General features: G+C 37.8%; 3 protein-coding genes across 7 annotated transcripts; 2 read left to right on the top strand and 1 right to left on the bottom strand.

Annotated features, from left to right (window-relative positions):
- Positions 1-108: 108 nt before the first annotated feature.
- On the top strand, positions 109-1,431 carry LOC132197701 (cytochrome c oxidase assembly factor 8). Its single transcript, XM_059621172.1, has 3 exons — positions 109-334; positions 500-760; positions 827-1,431. The coding sequence occupies exons 1-3, from the start codon at positions 299-301 to the stop codon at positions 1,046-1,048; spliced, it is 519 nt and encodes a 172-aa protein (XP_059477155.1). The 5' UTR covers positions 109-298; the 3' UTR covers positions 1,049-1,431.
- Positions 721-17,026, bottom strand: LOC132197697 (ATP-dependent translocase ABCB1-like). Of its 2 annotated transcripts, XM_059621159.1 has the most exons (27): positions 16,889-17,026; positions 12,578-12,774; positions 7,512-7,575; positions 7,104-7,241; positions 6,924-7,048; positions 6,685-6,805; positions 6,488-6,621; positions 6,263-6,434; positions 6,084-6,208; positions 5,776-5,947; positions 5,273-5,497; positions 5,091-5,216; positions 4,824-5,027; positions 4,536-4,706; positions 4,393-4,473; positions 4,176-4,330; positions 3,826-4,120; positions 3,668-3,769; positions 3,450-3,611; positions 3,197-3,400; positions 3,043-3,143; positions 2,844-2,984; positions 2,367-2,523; positions 2,121-2,315; positions 1,858-2,061; positions 1,382-1,528; positions 721-1,316 (listed from the first exon to the last, which is right to left on the bottom strand). In XM_059621159.1, the coding sequence occupies exons 1-27, from the start codon at positions 16,913-16,915 to the stop codon at positions 1,122-1,124; spliced, it is 4,140 nt and encodes a 1,379-aa protein (XP_059477142.1). In that variant the 5' UTR covers positions 16,916-17,026; the 3' UTR covers positions 721-1,121. The 2 variants fall into 2 exon arrangements, with proteins under 2 accessions (XP_059477142.1, XP_059477144.1); XM_059621161.1 differs by lacking the exon at positions 3,197-3,400.
- LOC132197698 (cytochrome P450 9e2-like) lies at positions 9,689-12,860 on the top strand. 4 transcript variants are annotated; one of them, XM_059621165.1, is made up of 6 exons: positions 9,689-10,199; positions 10,488-11,069; positions 11,124-11,345; positions 11,457-11,708; positions 11,763-11,944; positions 12,562-12,860. In XM_059621165.1, the coding sequence occupies exons 1-5, from the start codon at positions 9,827-9,829 to the stop codon at positions 11,924-11,926; spliced, it is 1,593 nt and encodes a 530-aa protein (XP_059477148.1). In that variant the 5' UTR covers positions 9,689-9,826; the 3' UTR covers positions 11,927-11,944; positions 12,562-12,860. The 4 variants fall into 4 exon arrangements, with proteins under 4 accessions (XP_059477148.1, XP_059477147.1, XP_059477146.1 ...); XM_059621164.1 differs by lacking the exon at positions 12,562-12,860 and adding an exon at positions 11,993-12,488; XM_059621163.1 differs by lacking the exon at positions 12,562-12,860 and adding an exon at positions 12,005-12,488 and having other exon boundaries at positions 9,690-10,199.
- Positions 17,027-17,315: the final 289 nt, after the last annotated feature.

Here is a 17,315-nt window from a genome sequence, read left to right as displayed (position 1 = left end):
CCCCCTCAGCTGTCAGATCACAACAAAACAAAAGAGATCCAGAATCTTTTTCCAGAGAACTAGGGATAGTAGAGCTCTGGGATACGAATAAGGGCGGGGCTTAGGTACCAGCTCCCATTTGATTACATTGTACCAGTTTAACATTGCGGGTATGGGGGGGCTCCGCCTTTCTTCGTATCCCATGGTTCTACAATCCCTACAGAGAACTTGATCGTGAGTAAATTTTTATGCTGAGCTGAGACACAAAAAATACAACATTAAGCTTTTCCCTCATTTCATCTGAACTTTTCAACAAAAAATGATGTTGTCAATAACACGGTTAAGGAGTTGTGTGGTAAGAAAAAGAAATAAAAAGTTATGTTATTTTAACTATTAATATGTAATACATAGTCCCACAGTTTGTGTGCATATTTAAAAATGGATTTAATATTAGAAAAAACTGAATCAGCATGATAAAGTTTAAAAGTTTAAAAAAGAAATTTTTTTTGTGAAATTTCAGACACTTCAACATTCGTCCAGACTTCTAACAACAAGCCAAAATTCGCCTAACCAAAATGAAAATGAGAGTGGTTTTGTCATTCAGCCCGTTGGAGAAAAAGACATGGTTGGTCCACCAGACAAGGTTTCCAACATTAGACCAGTTATTTTCCACGTTCCTGTCAACGAGTCCGTCGCTGAAAAGGAGTATAGACAAAAAAGACAAGAGGTTTTGCAGTGGAACCAGGAATTCTGGACCAAACACAACTTGCGGTTTATCAAAGTGTGTCATTTACTGTTTTAAAAAACATCTTATTTTAAATCAAAACTTGTACAATCATATTTGCAGGAACGAGAAGAGTTTGTGAAAATTCAGCAGCAAAGGAAAGGAAATAACGAGACACTGTGTGCGGACGAGATGTCGATTTTTTACAAGAGGTTCCTCGACGAAAACTGGCAAGTACATGTGAAATACAATGGAGATTGGTACAAGAAAAACATCGGGTTGATGCTTCAGTCTTTCAAAATACAAATTTTGAAATCATTAGGAAGACTCAATGGAAAATCTTAATTATCTAGCAATAAATTCACTACAATCTAGTCATATTTCGAACAAAAACTGTCTTTAATGAAAACTATGAAATTCACACTTTCTGTCCCTGTGTCAGTGCAAAATATTTTCCCCTCAGGGCTCTCAGTTCTTCGTGGGTCCCAACTTCAGCGACCTTTCCTTGATGTATCAGTGCAATGCAGTCCGCGTTTTTTATAGTCGTCAGTCTGTGCGCCACCACAATGCAAGTCCTGCCCTGCCTCGCCTTGTCCAGAGCATCTTGCACCACCTGAAAGATTGATTATTAATTTTTATTTTTATTGGCTTAAAATTGTGGAATAAATTATTTCAAACCTTCTCACTCTCTGTGTCCAGAGCTGAGGTGGCCTCATCTAGGAGCAAAATTTTTGGGTCTCTGATCAAAGCACGGGCAATTGCAACTCTCTGCTTTTGGCCGCCTGACAACTGGGTACCTCTCTCGCCCACCATTGTCTCATAGCCCTTAGAATATTACAAACAAATTATTTTATTTAGGTATTTTTTTTTTCATATAGTAATGAAATCCAAATATCCCTTCTATTTTTTCTCATTATTTTTGTATTTTTATTTATGATTGAATATTTTGGAAAAATAGTTCAATATTTCCACTTTTTTTAATTCGATGAAATTCTGCTTGGAAATATTTATAATTACCAATAAACGTGGAAGTTTTATATAAGTAATATGATTACTTCAAAATAAATTTTTACACCAAAATATAATTTTTCTTTCAAATTTTTAATTTAAAAAAAAAAGTAAATCAAAATTCTGATCAAGAATAGAATTTTTACCTGTGGAAGCGTAACTATGAATTTGTGGATATTTGCAGTTTTTGCAGCTTGTATGATATCACTGTCTGTAACAAAGCTCACTGCACCGTAGGCGATGTTGTCCCTTATTGAGCAGTCAAACAATACCGGCTCTTGAGTCACAATTCCAATCTTCGAACGCAAATAGGCCAAATTCAAAGTGCGAATGTCAAACCCGTCAATCAACTGCCAATTTTAAAATTATTACTAAAATAATTTTTAATTTAAAAAAAAAAGCAAATTACAATTTGTCCTCCGAGGGGATCGTAAAATCTCTCCAGAAGGGCAATCGCTGTGCTTTTCCCGCATCCAGAGGCACCAACTAGAGCAAGGGTCTGCCCTCTGCGCACCCTGAAACTGAGTCCCCTGAGCACTGGCACGGCAGGTCGGCTCGGGTACCTGAATCTGACCTCCCTGAACTCAACATCGCCGCGAATATCCTAAAATCCTTTGGAATTGGAAAACCTTTAACGCAAATTTAATGATCATACTGGTCTGGCCCCTGGGGCAGCGGCCACGTCAATTGCCGGCTGCTGTTCGATCAGTTCGAACATCAGATTGGCGGCGTTTTTTGCCTTTGTGTAGTCCTGCATGTAGGCTGAGGTCTGACCAACGGAGGCGGCACAGAAAGCCAGAGCAAAAAAGACTCTGTGGAAAAATGCAAATTTAATAATTGTTTTTAATTTGCCAACATGATTGGGGTGATATGAATCAGTTATGAACTAGGTTGGTGAATTTTTTATCTATTTTAATCAGGCAAATTGTGAGAAAAGCGTTAATTTAGTATATTTCAATTCAATAGGAAATAATGTTAAACTTAATTTTCAAAAAATAAGTCCTCTTAATTCATTTGATTTTTCTTACAACTTCTACAAATCAATGCTAATTATTGCAAAGAAAAATATCACTAAAATTAATCAGGCCTTTTTTAAAGGATTTAAGGAAAAATTTTACAACTAATTTCTCACCTGTAAACCTCAGTAGGCCCCATATCTCCAATTTCAATCAGGTATGCGCCAAAACGGAACGCCCCGGCGTACATCATGTAAATAATTGCTTGCGAAAATGAAAACACCAAAGCGTACATGAAGGCTTGTTTCTTCGCCTCACTGATTAGTAAAAAATATTAATAGTTAAAAGGGAAAAAATCCGAATTTGCAATTTTACTTGAACGGCGCTTCCAAATACTTGACGTACAACTGAAAGAAAAGTTTCTCCTTGCCCAGCGACTGCACTGTTCTCACATTTTGAACGCTCTCTGTCGCAACCTTTTTTTAAATTTCCATTTAATTAGCTTTTAATTTCAATCGGTAAAAATTACTCTTCCCGCTTGGTCCATAAGCTCTGCGTCTCGTCGCTGGTTCCTCCGCAAAATCATGGTTTGTTGGTGAGAGGCCATCGCCAGCAGAGGAACCGCGATCAGCAAAAGCAAAGCCAATTTCCACCCATTTATCAGGGCAATGGTCAAAGCAGCCACCAAGGTTACAATTGCGCTCAGCATCATTCCAGCTCGCAATCCCGAAGCCTAATATTTTATTTTTTGTAAAGATTAAATTGAACAAACCCAAACTTACCCCTTTAACCAACGGAGCGTCGCGCGCCAGTCTGGTGATGAGCTTTCCAGCTGAATTTTGCTCCAAATCAAACCAGCCAATGGATTGCCTCAAAATATTCACAAATGCCATCAATCTCAGTCTCATCACCAATTTCTCAGCTGCACTTGTCATTCCAACCGTCTGAATTTAGATCAAAAATTAATTAAAAAAAAAAAATAAATTATTTTCGCACAGACCTGCAACCAAAAACTATAAGCAGATCCAATAGCCAAAACTAAAAACATGAGTGTCCAAAACTCGGCTGCTGCTTTGAGTGCATCCCCAGTTAGTGTAAAAGTCTGAAATTGTTTTCATTCGTGATTTTTTTCCTTTAAAGTTTGGTTCAGAATCTTACAGCAAATATTTCGCCATAGAAAAATGCGAATACGGGCATCACCGAGCCGAAAATAGCGCACCCGATGAGTCCTAGAACTAGCCAGCCCCACTCAGGACTGTTCAGTCTTATCAGTCTCCAGGCAGTGTTGTTAGTGTTGAACGACGGCTCCTTGGGCGTCGCTTTTTCAATTTCAGTCTCATTGTAGGAAGTTACTGAAAGGGTTGAGACGCTTTTGTGAAGCGTCTTTTCAGTCTGTGCGTGGCTTCGCTTTCCATTCGGATCCAATTTTGGCTCGTCTCTCAACAAAACGTCGCTAATTGTAGCGTAATTAATTTTTATAATAATAATTATAATAATAAATTAAATACTTTTCGCCGTCCTCGGAATAATCCTGCTCGTATTCAGACTCGTACAGCTGCACATCCTCCGGACCCTGCATTGTCTGCAGAGTGACCAAGCTGTAGTAGAGACCCTTTCGCATCATCAGATCCTCGTGGTCACCCCATTCACAAATTTCTCCGTTCTGTTTGGGTGCGAAAAATTCATAGAGCCAAATGGAAATTAAATAAAAACTTAAAAGCTCACTCTCATCGCGTATATGACGTTTGCATTTCTGATGGTGGAGAGTCTGTGAGCGACTATTATCGTAGTTCTTCCCTCCATTGCCTATATAAACCCTTTTTAATAACTTTCAAGTACGCGCGCATTATTCTTAAATCTTAACGTACTTTGTCAAGAGCTTCCTGCACTACAGATTCACTTTGCGTGTCAAGTGCTGAAGTGGCTTCGTCCAGGAGCAAGATTTTTGGGTCTCTCACGATGGCCCTGGCAATTGCAATCCTTTGCTTCTGCCCTCCTGAAAGTTGGGCCCCGCGTTCACCCACCATTGTATCATATTTCTAGAAATTAATTAAAATTGTAACGCAAACTCATGGGTAAAAATTATCATTTAAAATTTTGATTTATGAAAAAAATTCAATGAAATATTTAAAAAAAAATAATAATAATTTTAATACCTGAGGCAACATAGATATGAAGGTGTGCGCGTTGGCCATCTTGGCCGCCCTAATTACTTCTTCGTAGCTCACTTTATCGTGGCCGTATCTGATGTTCTCATAGATGGTGGTGCCGAACAAAACTGGCTCCTGCGAAACGACGCCTATTTGCGCCCGCAACCACTTGACGTTAACTAGTTTAATGTCCACGTCGTCGAGCAGAATCTAAGCAGAGCAAATAAATTTGTCTGTAATCTTCTTTGCGCATTTCTAACAAATGTTTTTTACTTCGCCGTGATTAGGATCGTAAAATCTCTGTAGGAGGGAGACGATCGTGCTCTTTCCAGCGCCACTCGAGCCGACCAACGCAACTCTGTTTCCAGGTTCTATCACCACATTGAAGTCTTTTAAAACCTACAGAAACGAGATTTTTTCCACAAATTCAATAATTGATTTTCCAAATAAAAAACCTGAACTTCCGGTCTGGTTGGATATGCAAATGAAACAAACTGGAACTCAATCTTGCCCCTGATGTGTTTTGGTCTATGGCCCATGGGGCTTAGCACATCAATGTCCGGTGTCCTGTCCACAATTCCAAAAATTGTGGATGCAGCACCGATGGCTGTGCTGACGGCGTTGACAAAGGGCAAAGCGTTGCCCAGCGAAAAAGCGCCGGCCATCACGCTGAAAAACACCTTTAAGGAAAAGTTAAAATTAATGTTAGCCTTAAAAATTGCCAATTTAAAATCAAGAATAAGAATAATTTCTTAAAAATTTATTTGTTTAGCCAAAGTTTTATAAAAAAAGAGTGACAAAATAAATTGTGAAGAGCTCCATATATTTTTTGTAAAGTTTTTCTTAGGTTTTGTTTATATTAATATATGCATAGCGTAATTAAGCCCTAATGAATTAAATTCATTAGTAGGCAGGTGAAGCACCACCCCGCAATTAGATATGCAAATCATGTCATTACCGTGAAAACGCTGCCAGGAGTGCAAAGACCCTCACCGATGAGTCGCGAGCCGACCCAGAAGGCGAGACCGTAGGCGCCGTAGGTGATGAAGAAGACCACAGCCATGCCAACCGCCAGCACGTAGTATTTTTTCATCGCGATCCACCGGCCTTCTTCTAGAGCCTCTTTATAGCTGAAGCAGACAACTTTATTACTCGCGTCTGTCTAAAATCTCAAGACGAGAGATTTAGATTTTACCACTTTTTAGCCTTTTTAATTAAATTTTTATTCCTTCAAATTGACGCAAATTTAACATTGATAAATCTCACCGCTCAACTTCTTTCGCCTGCCCTCCAAAAGCTGCCACCGTCCGAATACTGTACAAAACCTCCTCTGCTATGCCACCCGCAATTCCATATTTTAATTGCTCTCTTGCTGCCGATGAAGCGGCGATCTATTTATAAATTTCAAGATAAATTAGTATTTCAAAAAATTTCCATTTTTTAACCTTTGCCATATAGCCTGAGGTCCCAATCAAAACCGGTGACACTGATAGGATCACCAGAGTGAGTCTCCAGTTGACGAAAATTCCCACGAGCAGGCCCGCGATGAAGGTGGAGACGTACTGCACGACCATTGAAAATTTACTGCCCAGACCCTCTCGTATTCGCTCCATGTCACTGAAATAATTGATCGTTCACTCTGCGAACAATTGATCGCGCCAAAAACTCACTCGGACAGCTTGTTAGTCAAGTCGCCGGACTGATTTCTGTCGAACCAAGTGATGTCTTGGCGCAGAATTTGTGCAAAAAATAACTGACGTAATCTGTAGACCTGCCGCTCACAAGCCAACTCCCAGCACAGCGTCTTCGGAATAAAAATAAACGAAATCAATTTCATGATTTATTATTTCATTTAAAGAAAGGCAACCTGCATGAATGCCGCAACCAGCACGCCCAGGCCAATGAAAACATAGTATAAGGCGAATATTGACATGTAAGCGGTGAATTCTTCTGGAGTCAGTGCATGGCTCTTCCAAGATTGCGGATCACTAATTTATTCAGTTGAAAAATAGAAATTCAAAAGATCAATAAATAAATAAATAAAGCCAAATAAATATTAATATAAAAAAAGAAATATAAAGTATTATTTAATAAAAATTGCTGTACCTGCTGCTATTCATTTGGAGGATCTTTTCCATTTGTGGGAAAATGTTTGTTCCCAAGAGAAAATTTGGCTGCGTCAAATTAGAATTTAGTGAGTGTGTTCCTCCAGAACTGTTGTCTACAAAACCCTGGGATTTCTAAATTTAGTAAAATTCTTCACGATTTCCGCATTTTAAAATTTACATGTGTTGCTTGGAGGATGAATGTGTTAGTCATTTGGCCGAAAACTAGCGCTAGAATTGGAAAACTTGAACCATGTATCACAGCGAAGAAAAGTCCCACGGACATTATTATGATATCTGCTCTGCTTGCACATCTGAACTAATTGATACAGACAGAAAATGTCAATTATTATTTTCAAACGCAAAAACAAAATCGTTTAAAACAAAAAAATTTTTTAACATAATTCCCCTCGGTCGGTTAGGAATGAGATCTTTCATCAGATTGAGTAAACAACGGAAGGGGATCAGAGATAAAATATGTGGCGTCAATTGAATGTCAATAGCACCGCTAATAAACAAGTTCTGTTATTCTTAAATTGTAAATTTTTCAAAAATGTTCTGAAAAGTAATAAAAATAATAGTTACTCACTAGGCCCAAAATTCCTGATTTGCCTTGCGCTGGGTCCTCACCAGTGTCCCTTTTTCTTTTTCTCCTGTAACACATTAGAAAATAGTCACGATGTTTTAATCGGTTGAGAGTTTGTCGACAGAAATTATATCAAAAAGCAAGAGAAAAGTACTGTTGGAAATATGGAGTGCCGCCGTAATGGGCATTTTCCAGAGAATCAGCTTTGAAAATGAGTGGAAGCTTTTCGTCGCGACCCATCTTTGGTGAGAATTAGATGCTCACTGATTCACAGAATAAATGTTATTGGTTTAATATATCAGTTGCGGGTGAGTGTGATGTCGATGTGAGAAAGTAAACATTATATTTCCCCTGTTTAAAATAAACAAACAAGCATTGTTGAACAAATGAGATTGAGAAGAGTGGCATATTATATAACAAAATGCTACCACAATAAAACCAAATTATAAATTTTTCCTCCTTCGAAACATTGCCGACAAAAATATAAAATTTTAAATATCATAAAATTTTCTAATGTTTACTTATTTCATGATAATAATAATGAGTGATAATTTGAAACATTTTTTTACGACAAAAAGAGATTAACGAGGCGAATCGTTAAATGAAAATTTTAAGGGTGATCTTTTTAGTGAAGACGGTGTCTAATAATACAAAATTTGGCTGCTCTGCTTCCAGTCTGTCACTGGAGTGGGTTATTTTTATCAATGACTAGGCTCAACCTTGGGCTCCTCGTGCAGTAACAAATCAACTCTCTGCAGTACACAGTGATCCGGTCATCATATAGTGTACTTGTACATTTTAAATTAAGATATAACTAAATGTTTATGAAAGAGTTCAATGATACTGTTTTGACTGAGCAAGCCGTTGGTTTTTTTTCTTGGATGGCTTGGAAACTTCATCCCATGGCCATGGCTTACGCGCTTCATGAATTGGCCGTAAACCCAGACATACAAGCAAAATTACGTGAAGAGCTTAGCAATTGTTTGGGACGAGATGTCAGCACAATTAATTACGATAGTCTTAGATCATGCACTCATCTTGATCACGCACTAGATGGTACAGTATTATCAATATTATTAAAATATTACAAAAATAAATATTAATTTAGATTTTTTAAGAACAATAACAAGTACAAAATAAAATTATGTTTTTTTTTATGATAGAAGCTTTGAGATACTCCTTCTGGAATTCTCTCCCGGACTTGCATAAAACCTTAATTAACACTCTTCCTGACTCTAACGTCAGGATTGAGGTCGGTGATCTGGTCAGCATCCCTGTCTACGCATCGCACTTCGACCTACGACCCAAAATATTATTCCAATCCAGAGGTTTTTGACCCTGATAGATTCACACTGACGAGGCGAAGTCGCACTGCCTTTTGGAGAGGGCCCGAGACAATTTGTAAACAAATTTAATTTTGAAGCTATTTATTATTTAATCAAACAGAGGTTTTAAATTCGCCCACGCGCAAGTCATGGCTGCCTTGACCACTATAATTCTCAACTTTGAGTTCTTCCATCTCAGAAAACAGTCCATCCAGTTGAGTTCAACGAAAGAAGTTTTCTACTTCACGCCAAAAACGCTCTTCATAAAAATTTAAAAACTATTTAATATAATATAATTAAAAATTAATGAATAAAAAAGTATTAAAAATGTTTGAGAAAAATCATATAAATTCGCAATAGTAAAATTAATGACCATCATTGTGTGATAGGATTATAAATTAATACACTCATTTCACTGCCAACAATTTAGCATGTAAATTAGTGCCCATTTGTAGTGGACGTCAATTTGGATGTTAACTGCATACAAAATTAAAGGAGCTAATAAAATTTAAATATTTACGATCAGGTTGCATAAGTAGTAACTTTTACTTGATACAAATAATTATAAATCAAAATTGAATAGAAAAGTCGATATGAATAATAAAATATTTATTAATTGATTTCATAATAATTATGTTATTCTTATCACACCTATTAAATAAGGTAAAAAAAAACAGCATTTCACATATATAAAAATGAAATTTTCAGTTCGATTTTAATCCACTTTTATGTCTATCTGACGTCTATAATCTTTTCAAAAATTAGAATGTATAAGATAAGATACGGACTTAAAAGATTTACTTTTGGCGCATCAATTCAGTTTCTGACCTTGGGACAAATGCAAGCTTACAAAAAGGACTCCCACCACGCCAAATTAAGCCCCAGCGTCGCTTCCTCCGCGCCTAATATCAACAGACCGCCGCTTAAAATATTATCTCTGGAGTGCAGTCATTCTCAGTTTTAGCCCAGCTTTAGTTCTGCGCGCCTCGAAAAATGGGCCTCTTGCTTGCGGACACCGTCCTGGCTGACACGGCCCTGCTCCTGCTGACGGCCCTTTATCTTATATACTGGTATGGAACCAGTACGTTTGACTACTGGAAGAAAAAAGGTGTGCCGGAGCTTGAGACCAAGGTGCCCTTTTTCGGCGCCGCCTTGGACTCGATGTTGTTCAGAAAGCAGATGAGTTTGCACTCGCAAGAGATGTACAATGAGCTGGACGGGAACAAGTACGGAGGATTCTTTAGCATGCGAAAACCGACACTAATGGTGCGTGACCCTGAACTCCTCAAGCAGATCATGGTCAAGGATTTCTCTAGCTTCACTGATAACTTCATACAAGTCAATGCTAAAAATGATCCTATGTTTGGTAATTATATTTAATTAATTTATTCTTTTGTTATTATAATCTTGATACACAGACACATAATTAAATTAATATTTAATAAAAATAATTTTTAATTTAAAATTGCGATTGTATACAAAACAAAGTTCAATGTTATTTAAAATTTCAATAAATTATTTTAAATATTAATAACTGTAAGTAAATTCATAATAAACCATCAGCTTTTGTGAATTTTAAAAAAGAAAAAAAATTATAATTTTCTTTGTGCAATAAAAAAAGTTTATTGTAATTTGTATTATATTCTTTTTTCAGCCTACAATATATTTTCAATGAGGGGTGAGCAGTGGAAGTACGCTCGTTCCAAACTAGCGCCTGCTTTTGCGACAGGAAAAATTCGCAACGTGTTCCCACTAATTTTGGAAATCTGCAACGACTTAAAAAATCATCTTCAACGCAAAATTGATTCTGACAATTGTGAATTTGAGGCGCACGGATTGTCAAAAGACTATACTACTGACGTAGTCGGAAGTTGCGCTTTTGGAATCCACTGCAACTCTCTCACTAATTCAGATAATGATTTCCGCAAAATGGGCAAAGAAATCATGAGCCCATCTACATTGCGCCGACAAATCGAACTGACCATTGCGTTCTCCTTTCCTTCGCTGGCCAGTGCCTTGGGAATGAAATTTGTTGCCCAGTTCGTGGAGGATTTCTTCAGGGATTTGATTTTGAAAGCATTTGCATACAGGGAAAAGCACCCTGAGTTCAAACGAAACGATTTCATAAATCTGCTTATGCAACTTAAAAAATTGGGAGAGGTTGAACAGGATGAGCACGATAAGAAGGAAATTAACGGAATGTTGGAAAAAAATTTGAGCGATAAAGGAAAAATTGGTAAATAAAGAAATTAAATTATCACATAGGATTATACAGAAAAAATTTTTTTAGATTTCAATGATACGGTGCTAACTGCCCAGGCAGTTGGATTTTTCATTGATGGTTTCGAAACGTCATCCCTGGCTTTGGCTTTCACCCTGCATGAACTGGCCATGAATCAAGACATTCAAACAAAACTGAGAGAGGAACTTCAAAAGTGTTTTGAATCGTCTGATGGAAAAATCGATTATGACAATATCAGAGGATGCACATACTTGGAAAACGTTATGCATGGTAACCATAGAAATTAATTGAATATTTAAAAAAAAATTAATTAGAGCATTTTCAATAATTAGGCTACTTTAAAAAGAAATTTAAAAAATTTTTAAAATAATTTTTTGCTAGAAACGTTGCGAATTTATTCTCCCGCCGGTATGCTGACACGCATGTGTACAAAGCGCTACAAAATCCCAGACTCGGACGTCCACCTTGACGTCGGTGATGTGGTCACAATACCAGTGTACGCGCTTCACCACGACCCCAAATATTTCCCCGACCCGGAAGTGTTCGACCCTGACCGATTCACGGAAGAGGCGAAAAAGACGCGGCCGGCGTTTTCATACCTTCCCTTCGGCGAAGGCCCCAGACAGTGCATCGGTAAGTAATTTGCCACAAATTGCTCAATTTGCCTCCATATAATATGCGCTGCAGGCTTTCGGTTCGCCCAGGCCCAAGTAAAAGCCGCCCTGGCCACCATTGTTCTCAACTTCAAAGTGGAGCAGTCGGAAAAGACGATTCACCCTGTCGTGTTCGACGAGAAGAATTTCTTGCTCCACGCAAAGAATGGCCTTCACTTGAAAATTTCTCCCCTGTAAATTTAAAATTTAACGAAGGTAATTTACTAGCTAAACCTAATTCTTACAATTTTAATATTTTAAAAGTAAATTTAATAGTGCTTAGTGATGCAGCCCACGGTGCGATTCTTGTGAATAAAATCACCATTACAATCAATAAATCCTCAACTCGCCCATTTCAATCGTTCGTATCTCATTAAAAAACACGCGGCATCTAATGCATGTTAAATCAAGCAGCTCATATAGGCCTAATAAAAATGCGCGCCTTTCTCTCCTGCATATTAAAATTCGTTGAAGCTTTTTCACCGGAGCCATAATTCTCGGGTAGTGACAAGAAAACCCGTAAGCTGATTATTATACTCCTAGCTTGTTCCTCTATCCTAGGCACTTATAAAACGAATTCAACGCCAACACCTGCCTAGATTACTTTGTGAAGTGACGAAAGAATTAAAGCGCTACTTCTCCATCAAGTTTGCGATTTATTCCAAACCGAATCACGCGAATATTTTTCTTGATTGAGTTTCCGTGTTGTTTCGTGGCAGAGATAAATAAACAAGCTTTACATGCATGGCGTGATATTCAATGATTGAGCAAAACGTTTTTCATTTCCCTCTAACTAAATCGTAACAAATAATGAGAATTATTTTTATTAAAAGTTTGCTCTCCACTCACCGGCATTCCTCGTACTGGTTGCTGCTCGGCTTGATGGAATTGTTTTCCCGTGAGTTGAAACCCGAGTCTGCGAAGTGGAGATGTTCAGACTCGGTGTCCGTTGTGCAGAGATTTGACTCCATCATGAGCACCGACTCCGCTTTGGCGAACGTCAAGAGTCCTTCTTGGTGATGCGTGTTGCCACCAAAGCCGTGCCTCTGCAATTTCATCACAAAAAGCTTTTGAGCTTAAAACTCTAATAACATGCAAACAACAAGAAGAAAACTAGCAAAAAGGCTAAATAATTAAATAAAAAAGTATTTCATTGTAAAGACGCAAAATTTTGGAGCTTAAAATTTGACTGATAAGAAACATTTATAAAGATAATAACATTCAGTTAAAATGATTTCAAAAAAAAAAAAAAAAAAAAAAATATACGTCTGTAAAATGCAGAAAAATTAATATTTTTTAATTGAAAATAACGTCAAATGATTTAGAGTCGAAAAGAAAAATCTCATTAAAATGCACAAGCGCAATTTATCTATGTAGCTCTTCTCTCATCATATCAGTTTAATTGGCCATAAATTAAAGAAATTTATATCAGCTCACGTGCAATCATCAATTTACATAGTTTTGATAAATAGGGAACCACAAATCAAGACATTTTAAATAATGACCCTTATTAGGCAGACCTCTCATCTGGAATTTCTTTCGAAACCAAAGGAAGTAATCTATAACCGCGATGCCGCTGCTGCTTGAGGAGCAACTCGATACACAAGTCCCACTCCAAACGATCGCATCTGTCCGATATAAAAAGCATGGTTTTCAGTAGTGCTGTTTATTCTTTGCTTGCTCCGGTTTAAAAACATAAAGAGATACGACAAAGCACTCAAAAAAGCTTTCCTATTGTTTCTAGGACGTAATAAAAAACCTTTTGTTTGCAGCAATTTGCGAGATTTTATGTTGGCGTGTCGAGTGGTCGCCATAAATGGCCAGGGCCGAGTAAATCGCTGGTGTCCAGTAGCTCAAGTATAGATAACAAAAAGCTCCTCTGTGGTCCAGGGCATTGATTGGTGTGGTCAATTAAATGATAATAATATAAAAGCTCAGCGCATTAACAAAGATGTGGAGAGCGATTAATTATATACGAGCGGTTTTACTGCTTTAATGAACCCTTTAAATGCAGGCCTGCGAGAAAACGAATATATAAAATAAATCGGCTAGACGAAAACTGCCGCGTCGCCGCCGCACTCGGGAACCCACGCAAAACCAAACTGGCAGCCGAATGTAAAATAACAGCAAGATAGACACACCGCGCCGAGAAGATCAACAACCGTGTAGCAGCACTGGTTTTATATTTTCTACGAGCGACTAGAATGTCGTGGGACTTTTATTATTGAGGCAGCGGACGGGTAGTGGAAATTGGCATAATCTCTCATTCGATTTTGTCCTCTCGCAACACCCAATATACGCAATTTGTTTCGCGGCTGGGGGGAATAATACCCGTTTGTTGAATTATTCTCTTATCAGGCCGCCTCTGGATTTATGTGCGAAACGTTCCAAGACGCGCATGCCAGCAGGCAGGAAATATAAATTTGTGTGACAATCGGAATGGGCTGTTCGAAGACGACAGGATTTGCCAATTAAGGAGATAAATTGTAAATTTATTTTTTTTTTCGAAGAAAAAAATAGTTAAAAAATCACAATTCAATTCATTTCAAAACTTGAAAATTTTATGCTACAATTTTAATGGAAATTTAAATAATTGAATATTTTAAAAGTATACAACTGGAACACGTACGTTTCTTTCATAGATCTCATGTTAATCGTAACGCCAATTTTTTTATTTTGATTGTATCTCACTTTTCTTTATAGCTACTGGTCATTGCTACAAATTTTAACTAACCTTTTCATCCTTGAGGATCATGTCGCTTTTATTGTTGTATTATCTTGTAAAGCATTGTCAAAATATTAAGCTCCAGATTTTACAATAAACTCTATATGGCAAAATGACCCTCTAAAATCTGTGTATTAAAAATTCATGAATAAAAATAAAGGTCAATGCGGAGCTTTGTAGTTTTGCCTTCACGCAAATTACTACACCTGTATATAAAAAAGCACCTATACCCGTCACGGTGCGAGCAACAACGGTGGCCATAAATTCGCCAAACAATAATTCATAAATCAACGAGCACGTATCCGAGGAAAGCCAAGAGAATTTGGGTTTTCATGCGTGGCCCATATAAAATCAAAAGGAACTAAAAAAATTTTCCCTTATCTCTTTTCAGGTAAGTCTTCTTAGAATTAAACCAATCGCCAGAAGTTTCAGAGCGGTTCTCCGAAAAAAATTTTGATTACAAAGCAGGCGTTTGGCCGAAAAATTGTGTTTAATACTTCTCGGAGCAACAAACGCCCAAATGAACCAATTAACAGGTTTTAAAGGAGGCACTAATTTTCTGTTATGTATAATTTACAAGCCGGCAGCACAAACTGAGAGGGTTCGGAACGCGTGAGTGTGTGTAAAATGGTCTTGCGCGCGGCACTCACCTTTGTATTGAACATTAGAGACTAGAAGAGAGAAACGACTCTAGATAAAGTGGCTTTCCCTATTCTGGCGAATGATATAAACGCTTCTCAAATAAAAGCGCCTATTTTTCTGGCGAGCCCACGCCACTCCGAGAGAAGAAACCCGCACGCCGGCCACAATAACAGTTCAGATAAATTGCTTTAAATAATTCACGTGCAAAAAATATCCGATGTGTTTGAATAGGTGGCTTATCACGGGGCCGGTTTTGTGTATCGCTCTAATGTGTGCAAATTAAATATAAGCCTGTGCTTTCATAAATTTTCGAGTCACCGAAAGAGAAAGAGTCGAAAACATTTTGGCTTACGTTGATGGCGAATAAAAAAGAAGTGTCTACTAGGACATAAAATATTGAGCACCGCAAATATTCGACCCCCTGGCTCTCTCATCGTGCGAACTCTTCTATTTCTGCCAGAGTACCAGACGTTTAAAAAACGTGCAAAAGCGTTTCCTTCTTATGTAAAGAGAGATTTATTACAACTCGCAAATTATACGCTCATTGTTGAGTGCAAGCCGAAAAAGGATTATCGTTTGTCAAATTTGGCTCACGTCTGCGTCTTGATGTGATTGTTCTCGTCATGAACAAGTTGTTTGCAGGTTGAGCGGAGGAAGGACCACCCTGAAAAGGGGCCTGAGAGAAGACTCGAGGATTATATTTGTATGCCGGGGCAGAGCAACTTTGGCGAAATTTGCTGCTTTTCAAGCTTTGTAAGTGTTGCTGCTGCTGCGTGCTGATCTTGATTTCTGGCCAAAAATAGCCACCCACTAATTTTACTTTACTGCGTGAGAATCTACAAGTCGATCGTCAACGGTCCTCTTTCTTTCGCCACGTCTGTCTCGCCCTAATATTCGGATTAATGCAGACCTCATTATTGTCGCGAATGAAGTGGGAAAGAAAAGAGGAGCTTTTGAAGGCCTGAAAGACCAGCTGTGTTTGTTCAGATCAACCTGATATGCAAATTAATTGTTTCTCATGAGCATAGCCACGACTTACGATAACATCTTGTTTTGTCAATCTAAAGTAAAATTGAGTTGTTCACTTTTAATGATGGGTTGCTTGAAAAATAAAATTAATGAAATTAATATCAAACGTGCTCATTTAGGTAATCAATAAAGACTTCAAAAAAGTTGAATAATCTGCAAAAAATTATTTAAATTCAACTGACATTTCTCTTAAAACAAGGTAAGAATTAGCTTCAATAAATATGTTGATAACAGATTAATTTGAAAAGTAAAAAATAGTTTCTATACTATAGTCTTGACATTGATTTAAATGCAGAAAAGCTAATAATTAGATATGGTTAGGAGAAAGAATTGTTAAATAATTTATCATATGAATTTACACTTTAATTTGTTTCATATACTCGCAGTTTTCATTGAAAAAGGTTAACATTAACATAAATTAGTGAAGCAGAGAGTCCTACCACCTTTATTATTTTAAATGGTGATGAAGAAAGTAGACATTTAGTTCCAATAGAAATAAAAAAAAACCAAACATTTGAAATCCAACCTCTGTCCTTAAAACATCTATCCCTGATGCTAATCAAACAAACGCCGCAGCCGAAAACACTTCAAAGATGAATCACGCTGACCGAGGCGTCTGAGGAACACGAGTGCTGCGTTTTCGTTCCGTTGAACAATAAAAAATGTGCCTCGGCCCGTCATAAAACTTAATGTAAAACAGAGCTGAGATAAAGAGCGACCCCTCCGAAAGTGCATTAACAGAATCAATAAGAGAAGCGTCTTACCTGCTGCCGACTTGTGTCAGGTTGCATCTCGTCTGCTCTCTTCTTTTCTCACCTCGATCTGACGAGCAGGCTGGTTGAGCGAGGACTATGCCAATGAATCGGCCTGCCCATGAATGACCCTCCGGCCCCAACCACCACCACCACTCACTACCACCACGGATGCTCTATGGTCGCGAGCGCGCGTTCCACTCGGTTTTTTGTTTTGTTAGTAATTTATTTTTTATTCGCTCTCGCACAAGAGGTGGGCCCTAATAAAAGCAACGTGAGCGCGCACGCCAGTCGCACTCGGGTTTGTTTTGACAATCAGAGCCGGTTTCCATTAAGGATTGTGGATTTGGACTCGCTCAGTTGTAATTTGAATAAAAAAATCGAAAGCATTTCTGACTCGCAGTTTAAGCAATTGAATATTTAAATTTTGGAAGAAAAA

The sequence above is a fragment of the Neocloeon triangulifer genome, unplaced genomic scaffold (genome assembly GCF_031216515.1).
Source record: "Neocloeon triangulifer isolate White Clay Creek 2 clone unplaced genomic scaffold, ASM3121651v1 ptg000012l, whole genome shotgun sequence".
Taxonomy (NCBI): domain Eukaryota; kingdom Metazoa; phylum Arthropoda; class Insecta; order Ephemeroptera; family Baetidae; genus Neocloeon; species Neocloeon triangulifer.
The sequence above is the reverse complement of the archived record's forward strand: the minus strand, read 5'-3'. Positions and strand labels throughout refer to the sequence as shown.